Here is a 19,240-nt window from a genome sequence, read left to right as displayed (position 1 = left end):
ATGGGAAATGAAACTGACCAAGGGAAACGAAACTTACCAGCAATCAGGAAACTGAACTTATTGCAAGTGTCCCCCGGCCAATCCGGTGCTGGCACGAAGCCCATAGCCCATAAAAAGGGGTCTTTCCCAAGCCCTTGCTGAGAGCCTCATCGCACCCAGTCTGATCAACTGGTCCCGACTCTCCCGCTCCCATGTCTTCCCCCCGAGCACGAACTGTGTTTTTGCCAGCCGAAATCGAGTAATGCTGTGGATTCTAGCCTGTATGGTGAGGAGTTAACTATCAATCTGTATTCTACAGCTACGTTGTCTGTTTAACATTCCTTCCTATCGGTCTGTGTCTTGCAGTCAACTGCCCATTTGTGTCTTGTAGTTAACTGCCTGTGTGAAATCTTTCTGTGCCTTGCAGTTAACCGTCTGTGTAACACCTTTCTGTCTCCTGCAATTAACTAACTGTCTGTGTAGTATAGGGGTGAGTGTCCCAGCCCGCCACGTGGGAGACTGGGGTTTGATTCCCGGACAGGGAGCCACTGTGTTTAAAATTAGTTTCAGTTTTTATAGTTAGTTGTCTGTTTAATACTTTCTTATATCAATTTATGTTTTGTGGTTAATTGTTTTTTATATCCTATTATATTAGTCTATACTTTATAGTTGATTGTTTGTTTAGATGGGTATAACTAGTTAAAAGTCTATACTACTCCTGTTTTCATAATAAAATTCATTTATTCCCTAACTAACTCATTATTGACTCTGGGGGATCACCAACCTGTCGGAACAAGAAAGAAAGGTAGGCCTCGCCTCTCTATAGGTGGCCAAATGGCTGAGCTCCCCAGGGCTTCCAGGAGGCTGAGGCATAAGGCCTCTCGGAGCCTCTCCTGGCATTGTAAGATTCTGCATTGCCCCAAACATCAGGATGTGGCTTAAAAAGAACAGCAGAGAAAAAAAAGGGGATGGGAGGGGTTTTGTTTTTACTACTTATTATATTAGAAGTTCAGCTCTCGCCTATTTTTTTCCTGAAGATATCATCACCAAATGGAGAAGAAACAGCATCATCATATAAATACTCAAAAAAGGAAACCAGAGAAATTGAGAGGAAAGGTTTTTAGTCAGATTGCTGTGCACTTGAGTTACAAATTTAAACAAAAAAAGAAACAGCCGGGAGGAAAATTGTCTTTGTGACAGTCAGACCCTCAATTATTTCACACTGAAGTCTATGAAAGTCCCTTTCTACACTCCAGTTTGCTAGTCCTCCAAGGAGATCCTGCAGCAAAAAGGGAAGCCAAGACTTCATGTTCCTCTAATTTATAAAATTAGGGTTTTCAAAAACAAAACATTAACTCAATTTATTTTTCTGAGGAAGGATGGTTGAGTGTAGAGGGCACTAGTTTAATAGGTGGGAGACCTCTGCTCTGGTGGGGACTTCGGTTGTGATCTTGGGCCTCTCTGTACCACAAATCCCCATCTGTGAAATGGGGAGGCTCTCTCTACATCACTGGGGTGTCATGAGGATAAGCACATTAAAAGATTGTGAAGTGCTTTGAGGTCTGATGAAAAGCGCTATAAAAGAAACAGGCATTCTTCATAATTATTCTCTTCCTCTACAGATCACCTTGCATGCCATAATCCAGCACTCAGTGGGGCAGCTAGATCATCAGCCACTTCTGGCAAGAAGTCTGATTTTTTATTTTCTGTGTCTTCATTATGAACACAAGGATTGGAATAAAGTGGAGAGACTGTGTTAATCTTTTTTCCTGTGGCACAGTCTTTGATATCTGCCTGAGCAACCTCTTATTTTGTGTGTGTTTATGAGGCAACATGATCCTAAGCCTCTTCTTTGGTGGCCTTTTCCAATATATTTATTTTTAGTTGACATCTTATCGTTCTTTGACAGGACTTAGAATTTGCATTAGTACACACTGGAGGCATTTTCTGAGCAGCATCTTTGACAAAGATGGTAAAGGGGTGCAGAGGAACATAAAAAAGAGAGGGAGGAGAGAGAGAAACAGATAGAAGGCAAATTGACTATCTAAGGTATTTATATGGTCATGGTCACCATAGTATCTGAATATTTCTTTCTATAAATCAACAGCAATGTGAGGTAGGGCAGTGATATCTCCATTTTACAGAAAGGGAACTGAGGCGCAGAGAAGCTAAGTGATTTGCCTGAAGTCACAAAGGAAATCTACATTGGAGGAAGGAATTGAACCTCTGTTTCCCGAAGTCCTAAGATGATGCCCTAACCATTCGACCATCCTTCCTCTGAAAAGGAGAGAGCGGAAGCCAGGATGCTCTTACAAAATAAAAGTTAGTTTCCAATGAGATATGGGGAGAAATCATGAAAGAAAACAGAACACAAAAGGAAGCTAAGAAAATGAAGACAGGGACGGAAAACAAGAATGAGAGGAAACAAAGCAAAAGCATTTACAAATTTAGTGGAATAAGTTATACCAGTGGGATAAGCACCTTTATATCAATATAACTGCATCCAAACAAGAGTTTTATCACTTTAACAGTGTCTGCAACAATGTAGTTTCTATGGTATAAAAACGGTGTTTAGGCCAGCTCTTAGGCCACAGTTCTGCAAGCTACAGCAATCCAGTGCAACTCTGCATGAGCACAAGGGTACACCAATACCAGATTTAGACCTTTTTGTAACTTTTATCCTGCTCCCCATAAATCCCACTAGTTTTTGGTCCTTATCTCTCTCCCCCACCATGTGTTTCAAGTCCTACCTTTCACTAGTTTGATTTGTGTGTTGTACTTTTGTGCACAGATCCAGCTGCGACTAGTACACACATTTATCCTGAGTTTATATATTTCAATTAACAGACAACAGGAGTTTGATTAATACTGAGCAGCAGATTTTGAGCAACATTCCATATACATTGCTAAACCTGGCAATAAAATAAATTGGTTATGTAAAGATAATTAGCAGGAGGATTACTTAAAATGAAATATATATTTCAAGACCACCTGGTCTATGTTTTTCAGAGAGAAAAATATAAAATAATGGCTTCTTGCATTAGAGCCTTAAAAATATCCCATGAAGAATGAAAGATTAAATGCTTATCCAAATATATTTACAAATGGAAATGCCAGTAACAGCATAAAAATAGCAGAATTTAGTGGTGATTAACCCAAAGCAGGATCCACACTAAATACTCAGACAATAGAACAGATGTAGCACACACAAAAAATATAGTGTACAAGAAACCTAGGCTACTAGTATCCTGTGCAGGTTTTTTTGTTCCATTGTTTTCAGTATTTATTGTAAACTCAATATTCTGGAAGCCTATGAATAATAGAGCAAAATATTTCTTCATTCTATTTTTCTGAGTTAAATATCAGTCTCAACTAGTTTAAAAGGAAGACTACATGTAATGTGTAAAGAAAAAAGTTTACAATACCTTGTTGTCTCCTTGTACTTCTCCCAGTCTTTGTTGAAGTTCTTTAATTTCTTCTCCCAGATTCTTATTTCGATCCCGAGAATCACTCAGTAATTGGGTAAGATTAGCCTAGGAAAGTTACAATGTTATATTAGACAAAAGTGTGCTTTTGTGGATAAGGAGTGTAGGTGGTGGTTGAGAAGGAACAACGGGTTTATTCACTATCTTTCAACAGTGTTTAGTTTTATCAATGTTATCTAGCCCACATGCTTCATTAGAGGCTATGGCTACACTGACAGCGGCAAAGTCGTCGCCGTTAGATCGATTTCTCTGGATCGACTGAGCGGTCAGTGAAGACCTGCTCAGTCGATCCAGAAATCAACATACTAAGACCACCTTCGCAACGGTTCCCGTCGGCGCAGTACAGTGAAGACGGCGTGCAGAAGAGAAGCACAGAAGTCAATGGGAGTTACGCAAGTTTTTTGCGTAGCTTGCGTAACTCCTGTCAACTGCCGCCGAATCTTGGATGTAAGTGTAGACAGGGTCAGATATAGCAGCATCAGAATTCTAGCATCTAAATTACTGTAAAATAATTAATTTTAAAAAGTATGTGTACATTCAAAGCTTCAAAACCATACCAAAAAATAAATAAAGCCAGATGGGAATACCCACACTATCTCTGAAACCTCTGAAAATAAAAAAAGCTTGACAGACAAAATCTGACATGAGGTAACTCGACTAATAGTTTTAAACATGAGTCTGATTAGGCAACAGGCATATCTGAGATACAGTTTATATAATGGGAGGGGTATGCCCTCTGCTTAAATTCTTTATGCTATTACTCAAATTAACTTCAGAAAATTCCCCATCCCACTCCCCACAAGCCTCTACCCTCATACATAACTACTCTGGAAAATCTGATATGTCAAAGTGATGCAACATTTAGAAGATGTTAAGCATGACCTGATATTGTTGGTTAGCTATTGCACGTTTACTGAAAAAAATCAGATTCACTAAAAAACAATATTCTTCCACTGAAGTCCCAAAGAGGTACACTACTGAAAACAAAATGGTCTGTTTCAAACGTTATCACTCATAGCCTACAAATTTTGTAGGGTTAGCTACCCTATTTCTCATTTTCTACTAAATTTACCTAGCCTGATCATTAACCAAAGTCCAGTGTAAATCACTTTCATTTCTTATCCACCCCAAAAAGTTAGATAACTGAAAAATGAAGTTAGATTTTATGCATAGTTTTTCTGAATGTATTTCACAAAATGTATCAATGGACACAGTGTAAACAAGGTCACGTGTTTTTCCATCAAACCGTCTCCATATGCATTATAACTGTGGTGCTCAATGTGCCACCTGCCAAGGTATTGCTAATAGACCACTGGTAGTCCCACCAATTGTTAGAAAATTTAAGTTATAAAAAAATGTCTAGCTCATATGGCTCAGAAGACAATTTGAGTATGACCAAATGAAGCACTGTCTGAATCTGGGTGGAAAGAACTTAGAAAGTAATGCCTAGAGTTTAAGGCCTATCCACTGATTGGTATTTGCTCCAACCTCCTCCCACACCTCTTTCACTCATTGCTCTCCAGGGTGTTCCCCTTTCCTTCCTCCTCAACATTTCTCAACCTTCCTTTCTCTTTCCCTTAATCCTCCCCTCACCTTACCTCAGCCCCTTAATACATTTTTTTTTTAAATGAATACACAAAAACCAACCCATACTCACCATGGAACTAACACAATGTTTGACAACCATCACTGGACTACTCTGCTTGTATGTTGCATCCCTTTCCCACACCCTTCATCTTCTCTATTTCAACAGATCTACTCACCAGAAAGAAGTTACTTCAGTGTTTGCAGGATTAGGCTATTATATTACAAGCAATTCTGAGAGGCACGGAGTAAAGTTTTCAAAAGCACCTATGTGACTTAGGAATCTAAGTCCAATTTTCAATTAGGCACTTTTGACCATTTTACCCATAGTCTCATGCTATACAGCCCCAATCCTGCAAACAATCCATACAGGCATAAGGGTTTGCCTCCATAAATCTGATCACAAGATCAGGGCCTACATATATGCAGCATCCAGTGCAATGGACCTGATCTGATTAGTGTCCAAAAATCCCAATGTAATGGAAATAGAACAAAAGAAAATCTCATTTGTGATTGTTGTTACCAGAGTCAGCTTTGCTGAATCAGGCAGCCGATATCACTGTCAACTTCAATCTTTCATGGAGAAACAAGTTGCCAAATACATTGGTCCTCTGTACTAGACAGACCATTTGGTCCTCTGTGGGAATTCATACGTTTTAACTATACTGAGGTTAAAGGCTTAGAAGATTCCCAAAAAGGCAAGGAAATTTATGGTTAAGATCAAAGCATTTTTAACTGCTGATATGGTTGAAGACAAAATGGTTCAGAGCTGTCTGTTTTAGCAGTTACATATTACCTAAACAATGTATCTATCCAACTTTAGGACATGAATTAATTACTTTCTGATTTTAGTTTTGAGACAGCAACCTTTCAACCAACACACACTCTTTTTCAAGGTCTGCTTCAGTAGAATGATCTTTTCTACATGCTAACAAATGAGTATGACAATCATCAATATACCGAAAGGATCAAACAGCATCAAGATGTATTCTGTCAATGGCTCAGAGACTTACTGCCTAAAGTGCATTAAAAAATATTCCAAGTCACTTGCAGGACTTTTTCATCTGAACCAAAGCAGCTGAGGCTGAAGTTTTTCTAGAATCAGCTGACTTACAATGCTCTGATATAAATTTTGTGAAAAGAAACTGAATTTCAATAAAGGCCAGATAAGTGAGCAATTGAGTTACTTAAGAGCAATGCTATTTGTATAAGCCTCTTTGAAATACTTTGTATTTGTGAAATCCATTTCTATTATGAAGTTGAACACATCTGAATACTCCAATACCATAGGTAATTTGAACCTCTGAGAAGAACTCAATGTCACTAATCAGTGTTTACAACTATGACACTGGAATTTTACTAGCTTTGAGCCAAATCCAGCTCCACTGACTATAATGGGTGCATGATCACACCCATGTTAGATTGTCCCTCACTGATTTATTTCCTACAAAAATATTTTTTCTGGGATTGCAATTCTCTGCTGCATTTTACTTCTTAGTCATATGAATGACTTAAGACAATGTAACAAAAATCTTTATATTCACAACTGAGATTTTGGGAGAAACTTTAAACAAGTATTTCGACAACAAAATAAAACAGCCTTTTTAACATGCTTAGTGCATCTCAATAAGCTAAGTACAGACTTGCTCCATAACACATAGCTTCTATTCTACTCCTTTTAAACAGAAACAAATAAGCCAGGCCACCAATGAGTAATTTCTGGAGAATTCATTCCTCCATCTTAGAGGTTCCATACTACATATATTTTGAATTGTCTCAAATTACAAAGGTTTTGGCAAGACATCATCAAGGCTCTCAGTTAAACATGGAAGGGGAGAGAGTTTTGGAGCTTTAGATGCTCTATAAGGCTTATTAAGAGCCAGTAAGATACTGTCTTTCAAATTACACATGGTCTTAGTACAGTTTCTTTGGTATGTGCAAGAAAATGTATTAAATAGCTGAAAGATGATAAACCTGTAACAATGGAGAACTCATTACATGAAATCAAAAGGTTTATACTTTTGAAGAAAGAGAGAAGAAATGTATAAGAGAAAAATATATAGTATGACAGGGTTCATTTTTCCATCTGGCAATCATTCTCCTTATTTAGGAAACAGGCACTATATGTAAATACAAGTCAGTTGCATTAAGGAACAACTAAGCTCATTCCATTTACCTGAATATCACTGGATAAATCTTTGAAAAATTAGTCAAAAGCAACTATTCTTTACTCATTTCTCTGAAGCATCTTAACGCCAAAGAAGTATTTGGGATGGGTATTGTAAATGCCGTAAGTTCTTTCTGCTACTGTTTGAACCTGTAACCATATTATTTAACTCTGAAGTGCCTTGGGATATAGTTTTTTGGGGAAAACAAAATAAAGTTACAGAAGGCTATATCTTTTAACTACCAAATGAACACCTGTCCACTAGGGAATAGTAAAAAAATAGCTATTCCAAACCACAAAAATTTTAAGTATAAAAAGAAAGATCAGTAATATTCCTCTCCAACAACTGTCTAACTTCCTGAAGTCTTTCTGGAGTTCTGTCATCTTTAAATCTCACATATTCCTGGGTTTCCACAGAAAGAAAACCAGTGTATTTTGGGAACCTCTGTCTATGGAATGGCTGCAAGAGGCATTGCAGTCGGCCTGTGTGGTAAATTAACATCGGACTGAAAAGCTATGGAAATATTAATCTTAATTTAGGATGCGAATTATCTGTTAATTGTGACCAACTCCTTGATGTATTATTAATCTCTTGATTTATATTAATCTGACTTATATTCACTTAAAATTTTGCTTAAGTCAATAAACTTATTCATTTGTTTTATCTAAAACAGTGCATGTGGATTGAGCGTGTTCAGCAACCTCACTTAGAGTGACAGAGCTCGTGCATATCAATTTCTTTGATAAATTGATGGACAAATGTAAATGAGTTTGCAGGGTGCAGTGTACAGCACTGAACCCTGCAAGATGGCAGTTCCTGGGGTTGCATCTGGGACTGGGAGTGTTTGTTGGGAGTCTATTCCATGAGTGGCTGGCTAGAAGTACTCCACTGGGTCAGGGACCGATTATTCGCAAGAGGCTGGGCATGGGCTGACCCAGGAGTGGTGGTTCATACAGCAAAGCGGGGTAAGTTGGGGCCCAAGAGTGAAGAATTGGGGTGACACAGCTACACACTAGTCCAGATTGCAGAGGGGAACATTACAGGGGGTGTTCAGTAAGGGCATTCTCATCCCCACCTCCCAACCATATGCCACTAATGTGTCAAATAATTTGTCAGATCTCGCCAGAGAGGAATAATTCCTGCTTAAATAAAGGCTGCCACATTGCCCCAGAAGAAAATCCTCTCATTTGATTGTTTTATGGGAGTTATTTCAGTTGCTTTCAGAATCTGAAATGAACAACTTTGCCTCAGGCAGAAGGTAAAACAGAAAAACAAGTTCTCTGTAGCCTTTTGAGTGTTATGATTAATTAACATTGGTGTGTTTTTCAAGGACATTAAAGTTTATCCACGGGAAGGGTTCTCTCTCTACTGCAGCAAAGTAAGACACTGAGAAAGGAGAGGAGGACAGTGAGTGTGTGCAGCTGAGCCTGAAAAGAGCCCAACATTTAAAAAATGTGTACCATCGTGACCGAAAGACTCAACTTTTAAGTGCACCTTTTCTTTTAAGTCACATTCTGAGGAAACAAAACACAGTGTCACTCACCCTACAGAACAAAACTTGCAACATTGCTAAAAATCCCAGTTTTCAATCTACATGCTCACAACACAGAATGCCCTGTTTCTGTAAGGCTAAAAATATGCAGCAACCAGCGTCGCTCCACTCTGCAGGCTGGATTCTTCTGAGCAGGTGCAGTTTGAAATATACAATACTGTTCTCTGAAGCATTACAAGGACAAAAACAATCTTGCAGTTTTCCATCTGCCATCTCACAGTAAGGGAGTCACTCACACACAAACAAGAAGAAAGCTCGTAGGTCTCACTTTATTACCAGTACTTGGCACATGACTAATACTTATCTTCAGACCCCCGTAACAAAGGGGAAATCACATTAATCAATCTTCACAACTCACCTATGTGGTAGATAAGGGAAGATGGTTACCTCCAAACACTGCTTCTCAGAAAATGCTGCTTCTCTTAGTTCCTTAGCATAAGGCCAGCAGAACTTCCTGCAGGAATTTGATGACAATGGGCTGGAGGCACACTGCTCGGCTTTTTGACTAATTCTCAATAGTCAGAAATAGCCACCAAGAGTAACTGGGTGGAGTTAATCTTTAAACTGGACTGACAGGTGAAGGGGACAGGCAAGCAGTTTGTGTGGGGGCAAGTAAAGATGTCAGTGTAGATCTGTTTGTAAAACAACATACCCCATTTCGGCTCAGAAATGTAGATCTTTCTGATGTTGTGGTTGAACATGGACCACCTGCTCAGACACCAGGCCTATAAATCAACATACTATCAGGGGCCAAGTTGTCAGGGCCGTAGCTCTCAGTACAGAGAAAGATACCCTGGTTCTAAATGGGAATCTGAGGCCAGAGTTTCAGCCTGATGGGACTGGTTTTGGACTTTTGCAACAGAGTTGAAGACCATGCCTGCCTGGAGGCCAATATGAAGCTACTGGGAACAAATGTTTTGTCTCTCCTGAATTTTGCCATGATCTTTGCTACATGAAAGACTGGTCGAGAGTCTCTTTCCCTAGCTGACAGAGGAGTTCCTTGCTAAAGCAGAAAGGCTTTCACTTGAGCAGTGTCTACCAGTTGAGGTTTTGGGTAATTCATCATGAACCTTTGTGACATGGATTGATATTCTGCACCATCCACAGCAGCATCCTTCCTCAGCTAATGAGAAAAGAGACATGCATGCATGCCCACAGCCTGTACAAATACACCACAATCCCCACCAAGCATTTTGTGAAAACAGAGTAAACACCAGCTCAAAAGGCAAAGCACAGAATTAGGTCGGTTGTCCTCAACGTATTAAGTAGTACAGAGTTTAGGAGCTACGGGAGTTCCACCAGTCTCTCACAATGGAGAAGGAGAATCCTACACAAGTAGTATCTTTATGGAAGGGACTTTATTGGGGAAACAGACGCAGAGATCAGAGGAAACCACACTCTGGTTTTGGGTTTTACTGGCTCCAGCTCTTACTGAGCTTAATATTATGTTTGTGCATAAAGCACACAACAAAAAGACAGGGCAGTATAGTCACTGATATGCCATACTGTGTCTGTGCAAGTGTACATAGAAGCTAAGTAAAACAAACATAGAGCAGTTACACTAAAATATCACAACTTCATTCTACACTCACTGATGTACTTTGTTTTCGTTGCCTCGTTCATTTAGGAAAACCTTTTGTTTAAGAAGTCAGTGAACAAAACAAGACCACATTATGTTGGACATGATTTTTTTTGGCTGCCAAAAACGGTATCTGAGAAACTAGATAATCTTGTTTTAGACCATCTTCTGTTGGCAAGCCTGCTGACAGCAATGTCAGGCCCCTGCCTGCCCCAGAAAGGGATGGCTGAGGTTTACGACCTGGGGTGGCGGGTGAAGCTTCCCTTTGGGGAGGCTAGCTCCCCATCCCACCTCTTCCACCCAGGGTCCAGCCCGCTCCACCCAAGGGCCTTCTCCCATTCAGTCCCCTTCGTCTCTTGCACCCACCCCTTCCCCTAGGTGGCGAGCAACAGTGGGGGGGGAGAGGGCCGTGCACGGAGGAGGAGGGATGCGGCAAGCAGCGGCGGGGAAGGAGAGGTGGAACACACACGGTGAGCAACAGCGGGGGGCTGAGCATGGGGAGGAGGGACATGGCAGTGGCTGGGGGAAGAGAGGAGGGACGCACGTGGTGAGTGACAACGGGGGGGGGGGGGGGGCCTGAGCAGGGCGGAGAGTGGTGGCAGTGGGAAAGCCAAGCAGGGAAGGATGAAGAGAGGCAGGGGGAGTGGAGCGGGTAGCGATACAGTAGTGACAGCAAGTGGGGGGGGGGGGGGGTGCAGGGCCAGGTCCTGGGGTGGAGTGGAGCCTGAGGCCAAGTGGGAGTGGACTGTGGATGGGGCCACAGGTGGAAGAGGCGGGACGGGGAGCTAGCATCCCCAAGTGGACCTCCCATCCCCCCCACATGGCCCGGGTCCTTGTAAAATCACAAGACCCCTGGGCAATTGCCTCCTTTCCTTCCGCTGGACTGTCTGTTGGTGAGACACAAACTTTCGAGCTTACACAGAGCTTTTCTTCAGGTACACAGCTACAACACCACTGCGTACAAAAAAATGATCTGTCTAATATTGCACCTTGCACTGCCCATAATATTTAGGTACCAATTTAATTTCAGCTAATCAGAAAAGGGAGAGGTTACAGAAAGCTACAGATACAATCCTATGCCCTGATGCTGCAGACACTTGGGCACATAGCTTTATTCTTGGGGCGTTGTCCCATGGGCAGTCCCTATTGACTTAAATGAGATTACTCATATGGAGTTAAGCAAATGAGTAAAAGTTTACAGGACTGTAGCTCTTACCATAGTAATTTCTCCCTCCACATATTTTATTTCAAGGAAGAGATTACACTAGATTTGTTCACAAACTTTACTTGGTATTAAAAACTTCTCAGTGCACATACAAGGTCAGAGAATTGACAAATCTGTAACTTCAACCATAGAAGCCCTCCCCCCACCATCCTCAATTTAAGTCAGAGAGGAAAACTAAGATGCCAAGAAGGAGATCCTACTCCCCCTTCAATGCAGCTCCACAGTATGACAATACCTAACAGAACATCTCTAAATTTATTAATGTGACAAGCATGCTGTAACATAGCACATGCAGATCAGTGCCTATCAATGTATAATTGGAGCTCTGTTCTGACGTTTATCATTTAAACAAGGTGTATTATGGAGGTGCCCGGTTAACCATTCTATAGTTAGAGCTGCATTCAAAAAATGGGGCAACCTCTGCAATAGGGGGCATTTCAATGTGAAATTTCACACAGCTTTAGCTCATAGAATCATAGAGTTGGAAGGAACCTCAGGAGGTCATCTAGTCCAACCCCCTGCTCAAAGCAGGACTAACCAGGACTAACCTCAGCTTAATCCCAGCCAGGGCTTTGTCAAGCCACAGCTTAAAAACCTCCAAAGATGGAGATTCCACCACCTCCCTAGGTAACCCATTCAAGTACTTCACCATCTCCTAGTGAAAAACTTTTTCCTAATGTCCAACCTAGAACCCCCCTCCACTGCAACTTGAGACCGTTGCTCCTTGTTCTGTCATCTGCCACCGCTCAGAACAGCCTAGCTCCATCCTCCCTGGAACTCCCTTTCAGGTAGTTAAAGGCTGCTATCAAATCCCCCCTCATTCTTCTCTTCTGCAGACTAAGTCCCTAGGGATGCCAGCCTTCCATCCCCTACCCAACACCACACCAGAGGTTCACAATTAATCACGGTATGTGAGGGTAGTTTGGCAAAGGGATGTTTGGAGAGGGAAAGATGGAGGCGACTGAGTGAAGGTTGCAGTGAGTGGTCCGTGTATGGTCACTGTGGTAGCGGTAGAGCATGTGAAGGTGGAGCAATAGAGAATATACTGTTAGGTAGCTTACATTTTCATTTCCTTGCTTTTATGGGTTTGAGCCAAGATTACTACACACAATGTACCTAATGCTTCACAACAAAGTTTTTAATATATTAATATGCACTATAAAGGCAGGAAGGGGAAATACTGCAACCTACCACATATTAGAACATGGCTGGGAACACGTTCTCCAAAACCACATTCTGACTGGCTGTTCACTGATTATGGTGCCAACTCCCCAGAGTGCACTGCTGGGACCTCAACACAAATGCACTCCCTAAAGCCTGGTGAAATAGAGAGATGGGACACTGAGGGTGGAAGGATCGAGATAGTGAGGCACCGTAGGGAGCTGGTGGACTGGGGGCTAATGAGGCAGAGCTCACAGGGAGAACAGGGAACAAAAAAAAAAAAAAGTGAGTCGTTATTTCAGTGTCATTTTGTAGCCCTGACACTTCTGACTCACTTTCTGTTACAAAAGTTGAACTGAGCTCAAATTGCTCAGCATTTCAAGTTTTGCCTGATTATGAGGGATTTGCACATGTATAGCTGTCCCACACAGCGCTCATTGCAGGATTGGGGCCTTTGTTTTTATAGATTAAAAAACTGAACTGAAATTGGCTGCCGGGCCACAAACTGCTACTCAGAAGGCAGCCAAGTTTCTAGGCAGAGGAGTGTTGGGAAGCGTCCAGGAAACCTCTTTTCCTTTTTCTTCATACTACAGAAAAAAACTAAACAAATATCTTCACAAAGGCAGTACAAAGATATTTATAATGTCTTCCCTGTTTTTTTCATCCTTTCAGTAGGAATTACGTTTCTTAGCACAAAACTGTTCTTTAAAAAGGTATTCTTGGATATTCATACCCTTAACCATAACCTACATCAGGGTGCATCTTGATCGACTACTGGCACACTTTTTGGGTGCTTGGTAGCACACCAAGTACACTAACAGCCTACCAACACACAACCTGGAGTGTCATAGTGCCCTTATGGGCGACTGTAAGGATCCCTTTAAAAAACTGGGTAAAAAGGTGCTTTACTTTCTTTCACTGCTGGGTAGTATAAGTCAATAGTTTTCTCAAAAAAGCCCCCAAGTGAATTGTTATTATATGGATTTCTAAGCACTCACCATTTTAAAACATGACAAGTCTTATAGTTGTGGCTTCCAAACTTAAGAATCAAATCCTCTGGTATTTTAGAGACTTGGATTCAGGGCAAAATTATTTTTGGGAGAAAAAAATCTGGCTGTAGGGATATCACCTCCTTTTCCACCTAATCCCACAATTGCCCTGTGCAGAGGAACTACTTTTCACATTAAATTATTCAGCTCTGATTATAGCAGCCACAAGTCTATATTGGGTCATTGATTTTTAGCAGAACTCCATATTCAGGTAAATGAAGAGTTGCACTAAAAGTCAATGGCTCAATACAGCCCCTGGTGAGAGTCAATACTATATTTTAATAATTCACTGATATTAAATTCCATTAAGCAGCATCATTTCAGTGCTCTGAAGGAGCAATTTTGAAGTACTGTGCCATTGTCTATTTTTATTAGAAGGCCTTGAAACTAAAATTTTAGCAATATGGGAAGAAGCAGGTACTAACTTGCAGGAAAAGGATAATGGGGAAATAGCTCTGATACACTGAGAACATAGAGGGGGTACCCCAGTGCATTTAGGCCACATGCCTGAGGATGGATAGCCCCACTTGTTATTTAATAGGCCTAAACCTCTTGATTCCAGTGCATGATCTTAGGGAGACAGGAATTAACCCCCCAATTATTGCTGAACTCAGATAGACTACTGATGATTTTATCTGGGCAGGGACAAAATCTTGCAAGAGGAATCATTCAGGGGCCCCTATTAAGAGTCATACAATCCCCACAATGATCCAATCCACAAAGTCCCCAAGCTTATATACATACACATATACAGCGAGTACTAATATCTAGCCAAACTAAGAGTCCAAACTGCCCCCAACCAGAGTCCCTGAGTCCCAAAAGAGGGCACCTCGTGTCCCCTGCACTGATCACTGATGTTTGAGTGTGCTGTGATCTCCAAGTTGTGAATCTTGGACACTGTTGTATTGTAGTGTCCATCCCAGTGGTCTCCATACGAGTCAGGGCTTCACCTCCTCCTCCAGCCTGGCTGTGGGAGCTCTTTAGCTGACTTACTCCTTGCAGCAGCTTGCAGGTGCTTGCTGCCCAAACCTAGCCTTATCCCAGCAACATCTCTGTGCCACCCAAGTAGCCTGTAGTCAAACCAACCCATCTCCACTGAGGCAGAGCTACGCTCCATCTGCAGAGTGGCATTTTCTTCCTCCAATGGAAAGCAGCCTGGCAGTGGGAAGTCAGGAGTGGGATTCTGACCCAGTCCTCTAGCCAACTAGATCTGAGACAAAGGAGCCAGCTCCCCTCTCTGCCTGCCCTCTGACCTAAAGTTAAAGGAGAAGGTAAACATGGAAGGCCGGCCCTTCCACACTACTGACATACATACATGGAATAGAAGCTTCACAGGTTTCACAAACACAATAGAGCCAGTACACTCAGAATAAAGGTTGACAGATGGTTTTAATTCACTCCAGTGCACGTAGGCAGTATTTACAGTACATTTAATGTACTTCTTTCCAAGAGCAATTTTCTAACCTTTCTGCATACATTATTTTCAGCACTCTTACTTTTCTGTAAAGCATTTTGCAGGGAAGTGCTGGGCACTGTTGCCAAAATTTATGAGTTCATCGCAAGTCTCACCATATTTGGTATTTTTTCTTGAAACCCCAGCTCTTGGTGTCAACTGGATATATGAAAATTTCAGTTACCATTTTAAAAATTTAAATTTTAAAAAGGAAGTTTTTAGCTCTCAAGGTTGCAGAAAAAGCTAGAAAATTGACCTGAGTGAAGCCTAGAGCCCCAAAGAAAAAAGAACCCATAATTTGTTATTTTTAAAAGTCAAGATTTCTAAGCCATCTCATGATCATTTGAGGCCTGAATTGATTTTTGAAGATTTGGGGATATGGACTGGAATTTTACTCTCTGGAGTTTAAAAGGGATATGAATTTAAATTTTTAAATGCCAAGTTAGATCCTGAGAGGGGAAAAGCTGTTAATATGAATGTTATACACAGAGAGGGACCTATGACCAACTAAAACAGGAATTCTCAAATTTTCCATACTGTGGGTTACACTTTAGAGAGATTGTTACATGGACACCCTTCTTTTAGGCTCACCCAGACCAGCTTCCCTCCTGTTTGTGCTCATATGATATCCCAGTGGCAAAAGAAAAAAGTAAAATGTAAGTGCTTTCACTGAAAGACAGCAATAGGAAAATATTCATGTATTTTGCCTGGCTTTAATGCAATAAATGTTTTGCCCTTTTTGAAAAGTTATAACAGTTATTTCAGTTCTTCATTTCATTGCAGCTTCCCATTTCTTGTATTTCTCAGTAGAAACCAAGATCCATCATCATGCAAAAGCCAAGTCTCTGCAGACCAAAAAGTACTTCGTTGAGCTCACTATGTGTACCTCTGGCCTAAAATAAGTACAACCAATTAATCCAGTTCTCCCTATAAAATTCCTAAAAAAACAGAAGAGCATGCAATTAGAAAGAGTACAAGCCTTTTTTGACACCATAGTTCCCCTATTGTGCATGTATTTTAGGACCCAAATACAAGAAACAAAGAATAAAGAGAGTAATCTCAACTCTCAATACCTTTGCTGATTTCAGTTTAGATAAATTGATCGTCATAAACCATTTGCTTTGTTTAATAATCGTCGCTCAGATATTTCAGGAGTTAACATGTTTAAAAGAAAGCAGAAGTCACTGAAGACCTCAGGGTCTTCCAGTGTGAATTGCAATGTCCACTTCAATATCAGATTTCTTACTGACATCAATATAATTTTAAGAATTTGACTTTTCGCAAAGTATTATGTATGATATCAACTAAAGCAGAAAAAACCTACCTGTTTCCTTTTTTCAGGAGGAAGAGATGGATCCCCATCCTACAAATAAAGAGATGCATTTTATCGGCAGCTTATTTCTGAAATCAGTAACCATAAACTTTGTGACTCTGAAACTTTAAAAAAAAGAATATATCTGAACCAATTGTTTTTGAAAATAAAGTTTAAAAAAGTTGCAGTTTGATTAAGACACGTCATGTTAGCTTGCCAGTTCCAAGAATCTTCTGAAATTAAGATATATTTACATTACTAACAGCAGCAGTTCATCATACATTTGTGTTGCATTGTTCTCCATAACAGTACATTATGTTACTGCGGCATAACACTGCAGTCCATTTTTAAATGGTAGCCTGACATTTCAACTAACCCCCTTGGGACTGGAACGGTCTTTGTGCCTTACACATAGGCTTGGCAGAACTCAACTTATTTTTCTTTCATTTTTAATGATTAGTATCTTCCCCCTCCCCAATTAACTATTTTATTTTTACAGTTGCAGGAAATTAAGGGGGTGGGTTTGGGGTGAGGGCAAGGCTGCAGGGGGTTCCCTGTGCTGACTACAGGGGACTTCCTGTCCTGTCGAGGGACCAAGGACACTGGGTGTAAGGTGCAGGGAACGCTGCTGTCCTGGCTTGGCAGAGCACAGATCCCTGGTCCTGGCTGCAAGGACAACTACCCATTCACTGGGACCGTGGAGCGAGGGTAGGGGGAAACCCCGCTGCTGAATGGCTCCATCCCTGGGAAAGAGCCATTCAATAGCAAGATGGTCTTCCCCATGGCCAGAGGCGTGTCCTCCTCTTCACAGCTAGGGCAAGGGGTGTCTGCTCTGCCCCACCAGGACAACAGTCTTCCTCACACCTGCAGATATCCAGTGTCACTGGCCTATAGCCATGTTAGAAGCCCTCTGCTACTTCATTGTCATGGCCCCACCCACTCCCTCCCTCCTTCGACAACAGGGCTGCCCCTGATCCCTGCAAGCACAAAGTGTAAAAGGGAGGCTGAATTTGCAGTGACTGTTAGATATTTTCATCGATTTCAAAGCAGCAGATGAAACTGACATTTACCAACATCTATGGATTTAAATTCAATCCTGCCAAGCCTACTTTTACAGTGCTAACTACGTTAGTGCTTAACAAATGAATAATGAAGGAATCAGGATCATATCATCTGGAAGTAGTATAGCAAACAATTTTTACAGCACTTATTGCATTCACAAAAGGAAATCACTTCTTAAATTCAGATTCATTCTTGCCCAAATCAGTAGAATGTTCATTAGGTAACATACAATCAGTTCCCGGTATTTCTTTTTCAGTGACTGATGTCGTTCCCGCAACTGATTGGCCATAAGCTTGTACTGGTCTCTTTCCTGTTGACATGTATCCAGCTCCTTAGAAAGAATCAGCAATGCTTCTTTTTTACTTTCTAGCTTTCTTTTACATACCAGATACTGCAAGAGAGAAAAGTCAAAGTAACTGGACAAGGCACTAATTCACAAGACCATGCTGAACTAAGCAGATTAAGTTTGCATTCTTTAAGAAAACACTTTAAGAGCAATTTGTTCAGAAGTTACAATGTGTGTCTTTATAGGTTAAAATTGAAAACTTTAACCTGCTAGCAGCACTGGAAGAGTATTTGCAGGACCAGAGAATCCTAAAAACAACACTTAGGGCCAAATTATTCTAGCAGTTTCAAGTCATTGAGTTTCTTGTCATTCCTCCTTCCACCCTGCCCCCATCCATAGAAGCCACGGAATTACACATCTTAATCATGCAATGTGGAGGATTAACAGGAGGCAAGATGCTTCTGCAGAGGTCCCTTGACTCTACGAACCGCACATTGCCATTGCCCATGGACAGAAAACCTCTGAAGTGACCAAGCCACCAAGGATTCCTGCAACTACAGCTACCCCCGAATCCACCCTCTTTCCTAAGGGAGAAAAAGGTCCAAATAACAGAAGGGCAGGCAGCATAAACTCCTACAGACTGTAAATGAGATTCCTATTTCCAATTAATGCAGTGTATGTTGCTATAACCCCATTGTAAACAGGAGTAAATCCTTGTGTCATTGGGTAAACAGATTCAAAATCTGTCCCATTGTAAACAAGTTTATACTAGTTTCCCTAGAGAATCAGAAGGATGTGGGAGAATCCAAGGATGTTTGGCAAGGCCTCTCCACCCCGCCCCAAGTCTGAGCAAAAAACTGTAGCAGGGATTCTAAAAGGACTTTAAGAGAATGGGTGAGAAGTGTGCCAGAGGGGCCATTCCTGTGCACCTGTCAAACCAAAACCACATGCATAGGCTCCACTTCCTTGCATGGAGGGCAGAGGAGCAAGGGGGTCTAATTCATAGACTCCAAGGCCAGAAAGGACCATTGCAATAATCCAGCCTGACCTCCTTGTATAGCACAAAACATAGAACTTCCCCAAAATAATTCCTAGAACAAATCTTGTAGAAAAACATCCAATCTTGATTTTAAAATGGTCTGTGATGGAGAATCCATCACAAACCCATGTTGATTTGTAATAATTCTAACTATTGATCTCCTTCAATTTTTTAGTTTGCATCCCATATCAGCCATTCCATTATCGATGTCCAACTGACAGGCCTATAATTAAAAAAGTTAAACTGGATGACCTGGGCAAATATTGGCACATTAACTTTCTTTCAGTCATCTTGAACTTCCCCAGT

General features: G+C 41.1%; 1 protein-coding gene across 1 annotated transcript in view; it reads right to left on the bottom strand.

The window, feature by feature from the left end:
- Positions 1 to 19,240, bottom strand: part of CCDC149 (coiled-coil domain containing 149) — a 74,409-nt gene that overhangs the window by 37,233 nt on the left and 17,936 nt on the right. The window contains exons 2-4 of the mRNA XM_067562564.1: positions 17,839 to 18,000; positions 16,560 to 16,598; positions 3,405 to 3,512 (exon numbers count right to left, since the gene is read on the bottom strand). Of these exons, the coding sequence (XP_067418665.1) occupies positions 3,405 to 3,512; positions 16,560 to 16,598; positions 17,839 to 18,000 (309 nt within the window). The remainder of the gene's footprint in view (positions 1 to 3,404; positions 3,513 to 16,559; positions 16,599 to 17,838; positions 18,001 to 19,240) is intronic.

This window comes from Emydura macquarii, unplaced genomic scaffold (genome assembly GCF_026122565.2).
Source record: "Emydura macquarii macquarii isolate MOO-44397 ecotype Brisbane River unplaced genomic scaffold, CSIRO-AGI_Emac_v2 contig_2448, whole genome shotgun sequence".
NCBI classification, from domain to species: domain Eukaryota; kingdom Metazoa; phylum Chordata; order Testudines; family Chelidae; genus Emydura; species Emydura macquarii.
Note: the sequence above shows the minus strand (reverse complement) of the source record. Positions and strands in the feature narration are given on the sequence as shown.